This window comes from Diceros bicornis, chromosome 35 (genome assembly GCF_020826845.1).
Source record: "Diceros bicornis minor isolate mBicDic1 chromosome 35, mDicBic1.mat.cur, whole genome shotgun sequence".
Classification (NCBI taxonomy): Eukaryota; Metazoa; Chordata; class Mammalia; order Perissodactyla; family Rhinocerotidae; genus Diceros; species Diceros bicornis.
In genome coordinates, this window is record NC_080774.1 from 20,006,032 (window position 1) to 20,021,237 (window position 15,206).

The following is a 15,206-nucleotide window of genomic DNA, read 5'->3' on the forward strand; positions in this document are numbered from 1 at the left end:
AGCAAGCCGGCCCGTCTGCGCCCCGGAATCTCACGGGGGTGAAATACTCATGAGTAGGTATGGAGTGCAGCCGCTCGTTAGCCGGGTCTTAAAGGTGTAAGCTGAAATTGAACAGACGGCCTTGGGCGCGGTCCACATGTGTCCACCACACGGCCCGTTCGTTCCATCTCAATGCCACCGCGCCCCTCGCCTCCCCCCAGACCCTCTGTGTGAACAGAGGACAGGATTAGGTCATTAGAAGGGCTGTTTGTACGCGGAGCTGGGATAATATCCAGGCTCAAGGGAGACTCATCGGTGCCAATAAGTCCCCTTCTGCCCCGGCCCCGAAATGCTACCATTTGTCACCATTTGGGTCACGTTATGAGGCGTCTGCTCGTTGAGAAGGTGGTGAAGGGCGGCTCCCGGTAACCGTTCCTGCCTATGGGTCCCTCCATCGGCCGCGTCTGTTGCGTTAGTGGAGTCAGAGGGACTCTGAATTAGTGAGCTAAGGGACTGGTCACACAGAGGTGTCCAGTGAAGTTTGGGCCTGAGATATGGCCTCAAGGGCGGGCCGGGGTGGGGCACCCTCACGGGGCCACGGGGCGGCTGGGCACCAGGCTCAGGGCAGGTGTACCCCAAGTGCTAACCGGGAGCCCGTCCTCTCCCCTGCAGACAATGCTTTTGGAGAAGAGCCGCATGGCACAGCAGCCAGAGGGGGAAGGCGGTTTCCAGGTTTTCTCCCAGATGCTGGCTGGACTGGGCCTGGATCTCAGGTGAGACACTGGGCCAGGCAGGGGCAGCTGAGGGCAGTGGGACAAACGGCACCGGCTCTCCCGGGGCCCAGCCTTCACCCTGCCCAGAGGCGAGAGGCAGTGGAACCCAGTGGTGAGGAACCTGGCCTCCAAATCTAGCTGCCTGGTACTGCTCACGGGCTGAGTGACCTTGGTCAAGGTTCATCCACTCTGAACCTCGGTTTCTTCTTCTGTAAGGTGTAAACAATACCTTGACTGACCTTACAGGATTGAGTGAGATCATTCACATACAGCTCTTCATAAACGCTGGGGGGTGGCGGAGGCTGTGGTGGTGGTGTGTTGGTACACGGCCTGGCAGCAGTGTGGGGGGAGGGCAAGGAACAGCAGACCCCAAGTCTTCCAGAAGTTTCTAACTGGAGCCTTGGGTGCACACGTGTGTTCGCCCGACGGGGCACCTCGGGACAAGGGGACGTGGTGGAGCAGCCAACAGGGTAGCCAGGCAAGATCCATCTTGGAGGGCCTCCTGGAGGAGGTGACCCAGGGAGTCCCCAGCGCTGTAGGGCATCCTTGGGCACGTGGCTCGCTCTCTCTGAGCCTTGGCTTCCTCGTCTGCTGGGTGAATGGGCCAGGTTCTAGTGCAGCCCCAGGGAGAGGGACAAGCTGGGCTTCTCCCTGGCGAGGGGTGATCGTCTGTGTGCCCCTCAGCGTCCCCCGTGGTTTGTCTCTGGCCTTCCTCCCCCACCTGAAGGGCAGCCTCAACCTGTCCTGGGCCTCCTGGTTGGGGCCGAGGGTCAACTGTATCTTCAGGGAGAGGGCAGGTTACAGAGGAAACTCCCAGTTTTCAGCAGAGTAACTGAGTAGTGAGGAAGCTTCTGGAAGGCCTTCTGAACCTAGAGAAGAAGCTGGAGTAGAGAGGTGTACATAGTGGCTCGGACCATAGACTTTGCGGCAAAGCTGCGTGGATTCACATCTGGCTTCTCCACTTGTGGGCTGTGTGACCTCAGGCTCTTCTCCAAAAGCATTGCTTAGAACAGGTGAGGCCACAGCGAATGCTCTGTGTGTGTCTGTTGTTATTTTGGAGGATTAGATGTGCCCTGACACCCCCCTCAGGTCTTCACCAGGTGTGTGCTGGAAAAGACTGACTTTGGAATCAGAGGGATGTGTTTGGATGCTGACTTTGCCCCATGTGGTCCTCTCTGAACCTCAGTTTTCCTTTCTATAGAATGGGTACTAGTGCCAACCCTGTAGGCATTTAAGCCAGATCCCGTGTCAAGGCAGCAGACGCCGTGTGCGGTGCACAGTAGGGGTATAACGAAGGAGAGCATGGGAGTCTGAATCCTGCTTTCCAGCTCCCTGGCTTCAGGTGGGGGCCCTGCATTTCCTCTTCTCTCAGAACCCTGAAAAGCGTGCACATTTCCCCTGTGACCCCACTTTGGGGGCCATCAGTTCTGTACCCCTGAGTGGGGCTCAGTTCTGGGCCTGGAGCCATTGCCTGCTGGAGAGGGGGAGATTGGGGCCCCCCTGGGATGGGCACAGGAAGGATGGGGCTGGGCTGCCACCAGCAGAGGGCACCAGGCCTCTACGCCCGGCCCAGCCCAGTCCAGGGGGCTCTGTGTGGGTGGGCCTGACCCAGGGGAGTGTGGCATCCTTAGGAGCCAGGACAAAGCTGTGTCTGAGAGGATGGGGTTTCCCCACATGGGTTTCAGGGGTCCTGGGAGAGTGGAGGAAAGTGCTTAGAACAACTCAGACCCCTCAAGGGCCATGGTCTCTCGGAGGGCTCCCTGGTAGTCTCAGGCCATCTCCCTTTCTCAACCTCTGCTGCTGCCAGGCTGTTCCTTCACCTACGGTGAAGCTTCCAAAGGACAAACACTGGTTCCCACTTCCACAAATGTCCTTCCTTTCTCCTATGCATTCACGTGGCAAACTCCTATTCATCCTTCAAAACCCTGTGCCGAATCTCTTCTTTAGAGGAGTGCTCTCTAGTTCCTACTCCCTCAGCTTCTCTTTTATGCCATTTGGGTGCCTGGTGTGTGCCTCTGGGTTAGCACCTGCCACGCTGGGGTATACGAGTCTCTCTCCCTCCCCAGACTGACTGTGAGATCTTAAAATCAGGCGCCCTGCCTTCCTCCTTTCTGTCTCGCCAGTACTTAGCATGGGTCTGGCAATGGGTAGATGCTCCTTAATTATTTGTCAAGTTGAACTTCCAACTCATGGAATATAGACCAGGTCAGGTGCAGGGAAACAGATATAAAGCACCTACTGTGTGCCAGGCCGGCAGTGGGAGTTTATATATATTATATCTCACTTAACCCTGTGAGGCAAGTGCTAAAATGCCCATTTACAGAGGAGATACAGGGAGACTCCGAGAAGAGAACCACCTTGTCTGATGCCTGGCTGGGCTGGCGTTGGACTCAAGGCCTGTCTGACAAGGATCCTTCCAGGGCGTGGGGCAGAGGCCGGGGGGCGGGGCCTGTAGAGAAGTAGGGAAGAAGGCACAAAGGGACCCAGAACTGGAGGAACGGGCTGGGGACTGCAGAGTGAGCTCCGCTTCCCAGGACCCGGCTTGAGCCCCCGAGGTGGGTGTGGGCCCTCGGCTGGGCTCCGTGATGCTCTTGCGAGTGGGGCGGCCCGGAGAGCGCGGGGCCGGGCCCTGCCTCCTCCTCCCCCGTGGCTGGCGCACTTCAGGCCTGCAGGCTCGCGCGGCCCGTCCGCGGGCCCCCTCTCAAGGAACCTTCGCTTTCAGCACTGGAGGGGGCTTTAAACATCACGTGACTTTATGGGGGAAGAGAGAGGCCAGGAGAGGGGGCGGGTGGTGGGCAGTGTAGGAGTCTGCGCTCTGGGGGCCGAGAGAGCCCACGTCTGCCGGCTGTGTGGGCAAGACGCTAACCCCCTGCCTCTGTTTTGTCGTCTGTAAAATGGAAATAATATTGGTACCTGGTGGGTGCGGCTGTCACGAGCAATCTCAGAACTTGCCACACAGCAAGGGCTCCTTCCACTTGACTGTTCTAGCATTTTCCCTGAGCAAGTTCACGCAGCAGGTTAGCGGAAGACCTGGAGTTAGAACCCGCTTTCCTGATTGTAGTCCGTGCCTCCTTCTTCCTGGGTTCCTGGCGCTTAGGAAGGGCCGAGCGGGGGCTGTGAGGGAGGAACGTGCAAGGGGGGAGACCAGGGCCTGGGGCATGGTGGGGAGCCCCCCGCCGTGATGACCCCCTGCCCGCCGGGCCGCGGGTGTGGCAGGCCCTCCCTGACTCCTGCTCCCTCTCTGTTCCAGGACGGAGCTCTTCCTGCACCAGACGGCGGACAGCAGCTCCTTCGGCATGGGCGTCTGGCCCAAGGTAGGGGGAGGTCCTCCGGGGTGTGTGGGTGTCCCGGTGGCCAGGACGGAGGGTGATGGAGGGGCCCCTGTGCGACTCGTCTCCTTTGCCCCTGGGGTGCGGTGTTGGCGAGGGCTGATGGTGTCGGGGAGGCGGGCGCCTCCTTTGCGGGGTCTGGACTTGTCAGGGAAATGAGATTTGTCCAAATAATGGCAACCAGGGGATGGTATATGTAGGGGTGAGAGCCTGGGCTCTGGGACAGGCTGCCTGGGTTCAAACCCCGGCTCTGACGCTTGTTATTATTATTATTTATGAATTTATTTTTTTATTGTGCACGTTGTTTATAGCATTGTGTACGGTTCAGGTGTGCATCATTATACTTCTATTTCCGCATAGGTTACATCATGTTCACCCCCAATGGCTAATTACAACCCATCACCACACACATGCGTTTAACCATCCCTTTCGCCCTCCTCCCTCCCCCCCTTCCCCTCTGGTAACCACCAATCCAGTCTCTGTCTCTGTGTGTTTGTTTGTTGCTGTTTTTATCTTCTACTCATGAGTGAGATCATACGGTATTTGACCTTCTCCCTCTGACTTATTTCACTTTGCATAATACCCTCAATGCCCATCCATGTTGTCACAAGTGGCTGGATTTCATCGTTTCTTATGGCTGAGTAGTATTCCATTGTGTATATATACCACATCTTCTGTATCCATTCGTCCCTTGATGGGCACTTAGGTTGCTTCCAAACTGACACTTGTTAGATAGGTGACCTCAGCATGGAACCTAAGCTGTCTGAACGTCTGTTTCTTCTTCGGTAAAATAATGATAGTAGTAGCATCTGCCTCATGGGCTTGTTGTGAGGGTTAAATTAAACGACGTGCATAAAGCACTTAGCACAGGGCTTGGCCCAATCTGTCAGTCGGGTACTCTTAGTAAATATTATTGATGAGTAATGTGGGCAGGTGTAGTCAGAGATGGCTTCCTGGAAGACGTGGTTTGTGAGCAGGGCTTTGAGAGGTGTATTCAATTGTTTAAAAAAACAAGTTGTTCACTTGTTTGTTTATTCTTTTATTCATTTTTTTATATTTTAACAATTGTTTTCTGAGTCCCCCCCCCCCCCCACCATTACCACCTGTGCCAGGCCTGTGCTAAGAGCTGGGATTATGGTCCATATCCATGAATTTTCACTCTATCAGGAGAGAAGGACTTGGGAATTAATGCAATCAGGTGGGGTAAGAATATGCCAGAGGTTGTGCAAGATGCTGTAGGCACCAGGGGATTGTTGAAAGAGCTACTTGCCCTCAGTCAGGGAAGGCTTCTTAGCCAAGGGGACAATTGACCTGGATTTTGAAGGATGAGTAGGAGTTCTTCAGGTGGAGGAGGGTGGATAATTTCCACTCCAAGCCTTTTGTCAAACATACGTGTCTGGGAAACAAACGGTGTCGGAATAGTTGGATATCTTCATGCAAAAAGCGAGTTTCAATCCATGCTCTCGCACCATATGCAAAAACTAACAGAAAAAGAATCATAGACCTAAACGTAAAACTTAAAACCATAACATTTCTGGGAGAAAAATTTCTGTCATCTTGGATTGGGCAGAGATTTCTTAGATGTGACACCAAAAGCACAGTCCATAAGAGAACAAATTGATAAATTGTGCTTCCTTGAAATGAAGAACTTCTGCTCTGTGAAAGTCACTGTGAATATGAAAATCCAAGCCACAGACTGGGAGAAAATATTTGCAAATCACATATCTGATAAAGTATTTGAATCCAGGATATATAAATAACTCTCAAAACTCATGAATAAAACAACCCGACGAAAAAGATGGGCAAAAGATTTCAGCATACGCTTCACCACCAAGGAAGATATATGGATGGCAAATAGACACATGGAAATATGCTCAACATCGTTAGTCTTTACAGAAATTCAAAGTAAAGCCGCAGTGCAATACCGCTTCATAATTATTAGACTGTCTACATTTAAAAAGACTGGTCATACCAAGTGCTGGCGAGAACTTGGGGTGGCTGGAACTCACATCCCCTGCAGGTGGAGACGGAAAATAGCGCAACCATTTTGGAAAACAGTTTCTTAAACAAGTTAAACATACACCTCCCAGGTGATCAACTATTTCACTCCTAGGTATTTACGCAGAAGAGTGAGAGTGTTATGTCTGTACAAAAACTTTTTTCATCAAGTGCGTACAGCAGTTTTATTTGCAATAACCAAAAGCTAGAAACTACAAATGTCTATGAACAGGCGAAAGGATGAACACATTGCGGACTATCCATAAGGATAGTATAGTGGTCAACAATAAACATGAATGAACTGTTGATATAGCCGAGAACCCTGTGGTTCTCAAATAGTTATGCCGAGTGAAAAATCTCAGATGAAAGAGAGTGCAACGGGACGAGTCCCCATGTATGAAACTCTAGAAAATGCAAACTAATCCACAGTGACAGAAAACAGGTCAATCGTTGCCTGGGGATGGGTAGGGGCAGGAGAAGGGGAGAAAAAATTATAAAAGGGAGCTTTTGGGCTGATGGACATGTTCATTGTTTTTATTGTGGTGGTGGTTTCACGGGTGTATATGTCAAAGCTTAACAAATTGTACATTTTAAAGACGAGTGGGTTATCCTTTGTTAATTATACTTCAATAACGCTTTTATACACACGCGCGCGCGCGCGCGCACTCTGCTGGGTACTGTCCACAGAGTTACTGAGTCAGTGGGTCTGGGGGCCTGAGAATCTGCATTTCTCACAAGTTCCCAAAGAATAGCCCAGGGACCCCACTTTGAGAACCACTGTAGTAGAGTCCTTTTCTACTGAGGGCGGGGTGGGATGGAGTGGGGTGATGCAGCCCCCCTATCTTTAAATTCCGAGGGCTAATCCTCTGTCACCCTCCTGATAACCCCTTCACTGGGGGGCTCTCCAGTATGTTTTTCTCATGCTGTTTGTCCCCAAGATCGGGGCCGTTAGGAGCCCAGACCTCGACCTCGACGGCAAAGGATGAGAGGCGATCCCAGCCCTGGGTTTTCTTGTTCATTTAATGAGTTTTGGCCAAATGCATCCATGTGAATCAGCAAGAAGGTTGTTGTTGGTTTTCCTGTTGTTTTCAAGGAGGAAAACGGCCCGAGCCGGGCCCTGCGAGCTCCCCCCAGCCGGACCTGTTTGTTAGCAGCCTCATACAGGCACGGGGCACTGCGGGAATTGTGTCAAGGAGGCGTTTGAAGTGGTTTTCTTTTTTTCCTTGTGTTTCCGGGGGTGTTTCTTTTTTAGACAACTTGATTTGTGGAAACTGTAGGGTGTTCCTTTGTTCTCTCTCTGCTACCTGGCAGGTATGGAGAGAGTGTTTTCTCTGTTCTTTCAGAGCAAAAATAAAGTCTGAGAACTCGTTGGTCTTTGAGACGAGCCTGGGCTAGTTCTCTGCGATTGGGTGGCCCAGGTACAGTCTCAGAAGGGAATTTGGTGGTCAGGAGATGCCCCCCAAGAATAGCAGTTGCTAAGTACAAGCCCCTTAAAGTTGTCAAATTTAGCAAATAAAAATACAGGATGCCCAGAACTTATCTATCTTATATCTGATCTAATGTACAGCATGGTGACTACAGTTAATACTACAGTATTTATTGTACACTTGAAATTTGCTAAGAGAGTAGATCTTAAGTGTTCCTACCACACACATGCTAATGGTAACTGTGTGAGGTGATGGATGTGTTAATGAACTTGATTTCAGAATGTACGCTTGTATCAAATCATCACATTGTACACCCCAAAAATACAAATTTTATTTGTCAATTATAACTCAATAAAGCTGGAAAAAAATACAGGATGCCCGGTTAAATTTGAATTTCAGATAAACACTGAATAATTTTTTAATATAAGTGTGTCCCAAATATTGCATGGGCAGGCCTGGAGGGTTGGAGTCGTATCAGAGAAGGCTGCCTGGAGGAGGTGGCACAAGCTGGTCTAGGACTGAGAATGAAGGTGGACAGGTCAGTCAGGCCAGCATTCCTGCCACACCAAATATTGCAGGGGGATATACCTATGCTAAAAAATGATCCATTGTTTATCTGAAATTCAAATTTACCTGGATGTCCTGCATCTTGTCTGGCAGTTCTGCCGCCCTGACTCATCTCCGGCTGAGCCCTCTTCCTCCTCCTGTTAGCCGGTCCCCCTGGCTCTGATCAGCTCTGCGTCTGTTTCATCTGTCAGAGTCGGTTCCATCGTCTCCTGAAAATTCACCGATGACAGTGGTTGAGAAATGGGTTCTGGGCTCTGATATACGCATGTTCTGATCCTAGTGCCAGCACTTAAGCTGGGGGGCCTTCAGCAAAGTGGCCTTACCTCCCTGGGCCTCAGTTTCCCCAGGTATAAAACTGGGATGGTAATAGTCCCCCATGCCCCCAAGTTAAATGAGATGAAGCCCGTGAAGTACTTGGATGGTGCCTGGAATTCAAACAATGTCAGCTTTATTATTATTGTTGTTGTTGTCGTCGTCGCGATCACTCAGTCTGAGCCGGAAAGCAGCGTTGGACCAGCTGGGTGGGGCAAGGCCTCCGTGGCGCCCGATCCACGTTCCTCATGGTCCACGCCAGGTTTTTTCTCTTACTGGCTTCACTCTGTTCTCCTCTAGTTTATATTTTTAATGAAATATTTACTTAAAAAAATTAAATTAGGGGCTGGCCTGGTGGTGCAGTGGTTAAGTGCTTGCCCTCTGCTTTGGTGGCCCGGGGTTCGCAGGTTCGGATCCCGGGCATGCACCGACACACCGCTCCTCAAACCATGCTGTGGTGGCGTCCCACATATAAAGCAGAGTAAGATGGGCACGGATGTTAGCCCAGGGCCAATCTTCCTCAGCAAAAAAAAAAAAAAAATTAAATTAAATTAATATGTACTTCCGTGGAAAAATCAGGAAAAAACGTATATATAAAACAAAACCCAAAACACACACATTCACACAAACCAAAAAACAAGTGCCAATAACACCACCATCCAGAGACCTCCACTGGTGACATTTCTGCAGATTTCCTCTCAGTATTTTTCCGTGAATATTTTACATAGAACATGACAAACCGTATGTCATCAAAACCGTCACAAACCGTATCTTTAGTGACCAGACATTCATGGCGGAAACATGATTCCCCGAACTATTTGCCCAGTGTTGTCCATTTCCATGGGTTGGAGCCTTCCTGTAGTTCTTAATAGTGAGGTGATAAATATCTTCGTGCATCATCTTAGGCCTCAGCAGCTCCGGCTTCCCAGCCCTCTGTCCAAGGAGAGGCCGCCTGTGTGGTCTATTTTGTGGTTGGTCTCCTTGGTGACAACCTCTCATCGTGTATCAGGCTGTTTGTTAACTTACGGTCTGTCTCCCCTCGGCCCTAAGCTGTAAGAGGATGGGGGGTCTTCTGTGTCCTGTCTGCTGCTTAATCTGCAAGGCCTACCACTGAGCCAGACACACGTCTGCTCAGTAAGTGTTTGTTGAGTGAATAAACGAATGAGTGTGCCCCACTCTCCAAGACTTGGCAAAAATCACGTCTTTTCAATTTTCTAAACTTTGCTACCATGGTAGACAGAGCTACGTTAATTATGCTCTCATTTATCTTGCTGTGTCTTTAAAGCCATTTCCCTAGGGCTTTGGGGATCTTGTGTTTGGGTCCTGGGAGCTGGGCAGTTGCTAGGAATCCCAGAGGACCCAGACAAGGGGATTAGAGAGTTTGGGGCTCTCATCCCTCAGCCAGCCTGGGCCTCCGGGGTCCTCCAACCAGGATTAGTCGCACCACGGGCCCAGCTCAGGGGTGGACACCCTCTACCCCAAGGTCAATGGCTCTTATTCGGGGACACTAAGTGTAGCTCATTGACATTTACTCGTCAAGAGGTATTTATTGCTCTTATCAGGGACCAGGCAGGAAACACAGCAATGACCCAGCTGGGTCTCTGTCATCAAAGGTGGGTGAGGGCTGTGACAGCCACATAGGAGGATCATTCTGAGCCAGAGTGATAGGAGGCTGAACAGAGGTGTGGATAGGCTGAGGCCAGGCTGGGAGAGGTAGAGGCTATCAGGGAAACCTGCCTGGAGGAGGTGACAACGCGCTGATCCTGGCCTGAGCGATGTTAGACAAGTGCAGAAGGCCAGCAGTCTGCTACACCAAGCCCCTGACACAAACGTACAGGTGGAGGGATAGCAAACAGCGAGTGTGGCCGCAGAGCCCAGGATGCGGCTGTGGGCCCTGCAGTGGTCAGCTGGCGCAGGGGCCTGGGGGGATGTGCTGAGACCCCCCGGGTGGTGCTGCCCTCAGTGGCCGCCTCCCGTCTGGCTGCCAGCTCCACCTCCTGGCCCCCGCACCGTGCCGCCCTCGCTGCCTGCCGCGTTTCAGCTTTGAAATGGGACTGACTTGAGATGTGCCAGGGCGCCAGGACGCATTGGAAATCACAAGGCGTTCATATGATTTTCTTCTTCTCTGTGATTTATTTTTCTGCAACCTTGCCTGATTTTTTAAAAAAGTGCCCAGCAGCAGGGGTAACAATAATAATAATCCTTGCCTCTCAGCAGTTTGCTTCCGGCTGTCACATTCCAGGCTCCGGCCCGAGGCGCATTTATTTTTTGTGACCAAGTGTCACTGCGGAGGAACGGTCTCCAAGTGGAAGGATGGGGGATCAGACACTCGTGCTGGGGGCTCCGCTGGGAGCTTTTTCTTATTTAATCCTCCTAGCCGCCCTGTGAGCTAAAGGGTTATTTTCATATCGGGTTTTCAGGAGGAGTGAGCAGGCCAGAGAGGTGAGGTTATTTGCCCAAAGGCACAGAGCTTTTAAATGGTGGAGGGACGACTGGAACCCAGGTCGGCCTGACTCCAAATTTGACCCCCTTGTCCGTCCCACTCTGTCATCTCAGTCCTGTGTCGTGGCTGAAGACCGTGTGCTCTGGGATCTGACCACTGTGCGTCCTCAGGTTACTTGTCCTTTCTCAGCCTCAGTTTTTCCACGTGAGGAATGGGTAGAGCAACCCCAACTCCTTGGTCCGCTCCTAGGGTTGGGGGCCCCTCCTCAGCTGGGTAGCCTTGGACAAGTGCCTAACCCTCTCTGAGCCTCAGTTTCCTCCTCTGTCAATTGGAGATCCCCACCTCTGCCTTAGAGGGTAAAAGCACCTCATACAACGTAGTAGGTCCTCAGTTAATGAGTTCTCTTCTCCCTCCTTGAATGGATGCCCAGTGCCCAGAGAGGACGTGGATCCGTCCGTGTTGAGTGTGGGGCAGAGCCGCTTGGGAACAGGGAGCTCCTGGCTCTGGCCCTGTCCTGCCCTCCCCATGGTCTCCATGAGTTCACCCGCCTGTGCGGGCACCGATGTTTCTTTTGCAAATGAGTCGAGTCAATGTTCAGCCTTTTCCTCCCAGAGCCGCTCCAGGTCCAGGGGGCTGAGGGGTGGGAATCCCCTGGGCTGGTTGGTTGTAGAGACACAGGGGAGCCCACCCCAGCTCTGGAGGAGAGGGGGGCGGGCTACATCCCCATGAGGCCTGCCTGAGGCCCCCCCTGTGCTTATAACCAGGCGAGAGGACGCCCAGGTGCCGGTTCCTTCCTCCAGGGAGGCCTCCAGGAGCCACACGCTCCATCGGAGAGCAGCTCCCAGCTGCAGACTGGGGCTCCCCTGCCCGTCGCTCTGCAGGAGAAGCCTGCATGACATCCTGGGGCTCCACCCAGCGCATCATGTTCCCCCTGCCCACGCCCTTCCGTTTGGAGACCGTTCCTGCCTCCCCAGCACCCACTTCGCCTCGCTCATTCGGGCTGCTTCACCCACCGCTTCTTCCCGGAAGCCTGTGACCCTCCCAGTCTGCTCCTTGCCCCTCTCCAGTCTCCCCACCGCCGCACTCACTGTGCTCTCACTGTCTGTTTGCGCATCTGTCCCCCTCGTTGGGTTGGGAGCCCCTAGAGGACAGGGCCACGCTTGACGCATTTTCCCTGGAGGGCTGGGGGCAAACTGGGGCAGCAGTGGGGAAAGGTGTCCCCGGAAGGCCGAACAGCCTGAGCAAAGGCATGGCGGGAGGGATACAGTGGTGAGTGGAGACCAGCATTTATTGAGCGCCACTGTGTACCGGGCACGGTGCTGGGTGCTTTCTACGTATGGACTCATTTAATCCTCACGACGGCCGGAGGAAGAGGGTAGGCTGTTATTGCCATTCTGCAGAAGCAGAAACTGAGCCTCGGGCAAGGGCAAGAGGTTTGTGCAAAGTCACGTTGCTGGGAAACGCAGAGTCGAGAAGCTCCAGCTCTGTGTGACTCCGAATCCAAACCCAGCTCTCTCTGCAGCATAGGAATCTCCTGGGCGCTCTAAACGCAGACCGGTCTAATGTGGAGAGGCCATTTTGGATTTTATTTTTTTCACTCAATTACCTACAGTCTTTGATCGCCCTTGAGCCTCTGACTGCATCAGACAAACCCTGGGCATCTTGAGTCGACTTTTTTTTTCACTGATTTTTTTTCTTAAAATGAGGTGAAACATACAGTAAAGTGTATCAAGTGCACTAATTTTAAGCGTACAACTCAGTGATGATTATATTCTTAAACGCGCCTGCAACCACAGCCCAGATCAAGATCTAGAACATTCCTCACTCCAACAAAGGCTCCCTCGAGGCTCCTCCCCATCAGAGTTGTCCCTCCCGCCCCAGAGTCATCGTCCTAACTTCTCATATCATAGGTGAGTTTTGCCCGTATTTGAACTTGGCAGAGATGGAATCACACAGCCCGTTGTCTTTGGTGTCTGGCTTCTCTGACTCACGTTGGGTCTGTGGGATTCATGTGATTGCATAGACCAGTGGCTTGTTCTTTTTCATCGCTGCGTAGCATCCTGTCACTGTGCCCTGGCTATACCACCTATTGTTTATCCATTCTCCTGTTGATAAACAGTTGGGCTGTAAATTGACTTATTCCACTAATTTGACTGATTTCTATTTTTACGATTTTGACACAAGGAGTGGCTTTCATCAGGGCGTCATGCAGAGGCGTTTGGCTCTCTAGAAGTTTAAGGAACTGTAAACATTTCCTGATCTTAATTGTTTTGGATCGCACACATGTATATTTGTCCCCCCATGTCTTCCATTGCAACAGAGACTTGGAGTGGGGAGGGCGAGAAAAAGAAGCGAATAAGCTTTCGCGGAAGTTTTCTCATTCTTCCCTTCACACGAGCTACGTGGCGGATGATGGAGCTTGCCTATGATTTAAAGTCAAATGCTCGTGGCTGACAGTGGGAGCCATAATAAATGTGTCACCGCTGTCCTTTTCGTGTCCTTCCTCTGCTACTTTGGAATCTCATAAATAACCGAGAGCCTGTTGCTGAGATGCCTGCCTTCCCTCCGTTTGCTCCAGCGGCGCGGCTGTGGTTGCTAGGTTAAGCTCCTGGTTGCTAGGGATTTTGTGGTCCTGTGGTGGCCCAGAAACATGACAGGTCCGTGGAACATGCTTTTGCTATTAATTGAAAGGTTTCCACAGCGAGTGTCTCAATGTCACTGCATGCTTTGGTGGCGTCCCAATTGGTGAATGATCCCTGCAGGTTTCTTTCCCAGTTAGAAGTGGCTTGAATGGAGGGGACAAAGTGGCCTGGACTGGGAGTCAGAAAAGCCTGATCCTCGTCCTGTATCTGATATTAATTTGCTGTGTGACCTTGGGCACATGTGGTCCCCTCTCTGGGCATTGGACTCCACAAAATTCAAGGACCTGCCAGCTTTGGCAGCCTGCAGTTCGTCACCCAAGCTCTGTAGGCAGGCCAATTGCAAATCGGTTCCTCATTATTTGCTGGTGGATTATTGACAAAAGAATTCTCGTCCTCAGCTCACTTCCTCTCAACCCAGCAGGCTCTGGGCTGAGTCTCCTTGGCCAGATGGTGTGTGTGCAAGAGTTTCAGACTAATTTTAATATTCAATCAAACATAATTGGGATCATAAATCTGAAAAAGAGAAAAACAACACCCTACAACCCATAAACATCTGATCATGTCATTTTCTCTCTCCTCCTGCTTAAAAATCTTGGGCAGTTTCCCGTGGCTTGCACCGGGGGTGGCAAACTGGTTCCATTTCAGTTGCTGAGGCAGATTGACTGGTGGTGGCTGCAAGGGGTGATGTCCTGCAGAGAATCTGGACTCACCGGCTTGCTGTGGGATCTTGATCGATTAATGATGTCTGCCACGGGTCCAGGAATGTAGACGGGGTGCGTATTTGCCAGTCATTCTGGAGCTTAAAGCCCGTGCCCTTTACCGTCGTGTTTGAGGTCTTCACAGTCGGCACCTGCCAGCTTCTGATGCTTTGTCTCCTCCCCTTCTCTGTCTGCCCCACCTCCAGAAATACCTGCTTCTGTGTCACATCCAGTTGGCCACCTGTTGTCTCCAAGATCTCCTCTGTTCATGCTGTTCCCTCAGACAGACAGTCAGGGCCTTTACTGCGTTAAATCGGTCAACTCTGCCTATGATCCTTCAATCACGATTTTGTCTCATCTTCTAGGACATTCTCTTGGGTGGGATTCATCAGCCCATTCCTCCCTCCGATGTCGCATACTGCCCCACTGATACCCGTATCCCGCCACTTCGCCTGTTTCATATTTAGTTACTTTTATGTCTCTTTCCGCTTCTACCTCGAGAGTCCTCAACGTCAAGCTCTGGGTTTTGTTCATCTCGGCGTCCCCAGAGCCCGGCACGGTGCAGAGCCACAGTAAATCCACCGAGTGAGCACATGAATGAATAAAAGCCACACCGCATTCCAAAGTCAGATAGAAATGCTTTTTATCGCTTTCCTAGTAGCCTGAGTTCTGGGTGTCAACACTCCTCAGCTTAATTGTGGGTAATTTACTGTGTTCATAAAGTGACCACGCATTCCCCTGGGACTAAGCCCTGATTCACGTTGAGAATTTGCGTTTTCTCCACCGTGATGGCTTCTTTTTCTCCCTCTTTCTCCCTCTGCTCTCAGCCTGAAGACAAGCCAAGGGCAGCGGCTGCCTTCGCCCAGCTCCAGGGCGCCATGGCGACGCTGGGCATCTCGGAGAGCGAGCAGCGAGCCGTTTGGCGGGTGTTGGCAGCCATCTACCACCTGGGCGCCGCGGGGGCCTGCAAAGGTACGTCCTCCTTGCCGAGCTCACCTGGGCTGCCAGCTGTCTCTACTGGCAGGTGCCGGACAAGGC

At 51.9% G+C, this 15,206-nt stretch overlaps 1 protein-coding gene across 1 annotated transcript in view; it reads left to right on the forward strand.

Annotated features, from left to right (window-relative positions):
* The window catches only part of MYO18B (myosin XVIIIB), a 230,162-nt gene that overhangs the window by 17,907 nt on the left and 197,049 nt on the right, over positions 1–15,206 (forward strand). The window contains exons 9-11 of the mRNA XM_058532289.1: positions 652–752; positions 4,003–4,066; positions 14,996–15,140. Of these exons, the coding sequence (XP_058388272.1) occupies positions 652–752; positions 4,003–4,066; positions 14,996–15,140 (310 nt within the window). The remainder of the gene's footprint in view (positions 1–651; positions 753–4,002; positions 4,067–14,995; positions 15,141–15,206) is intronic.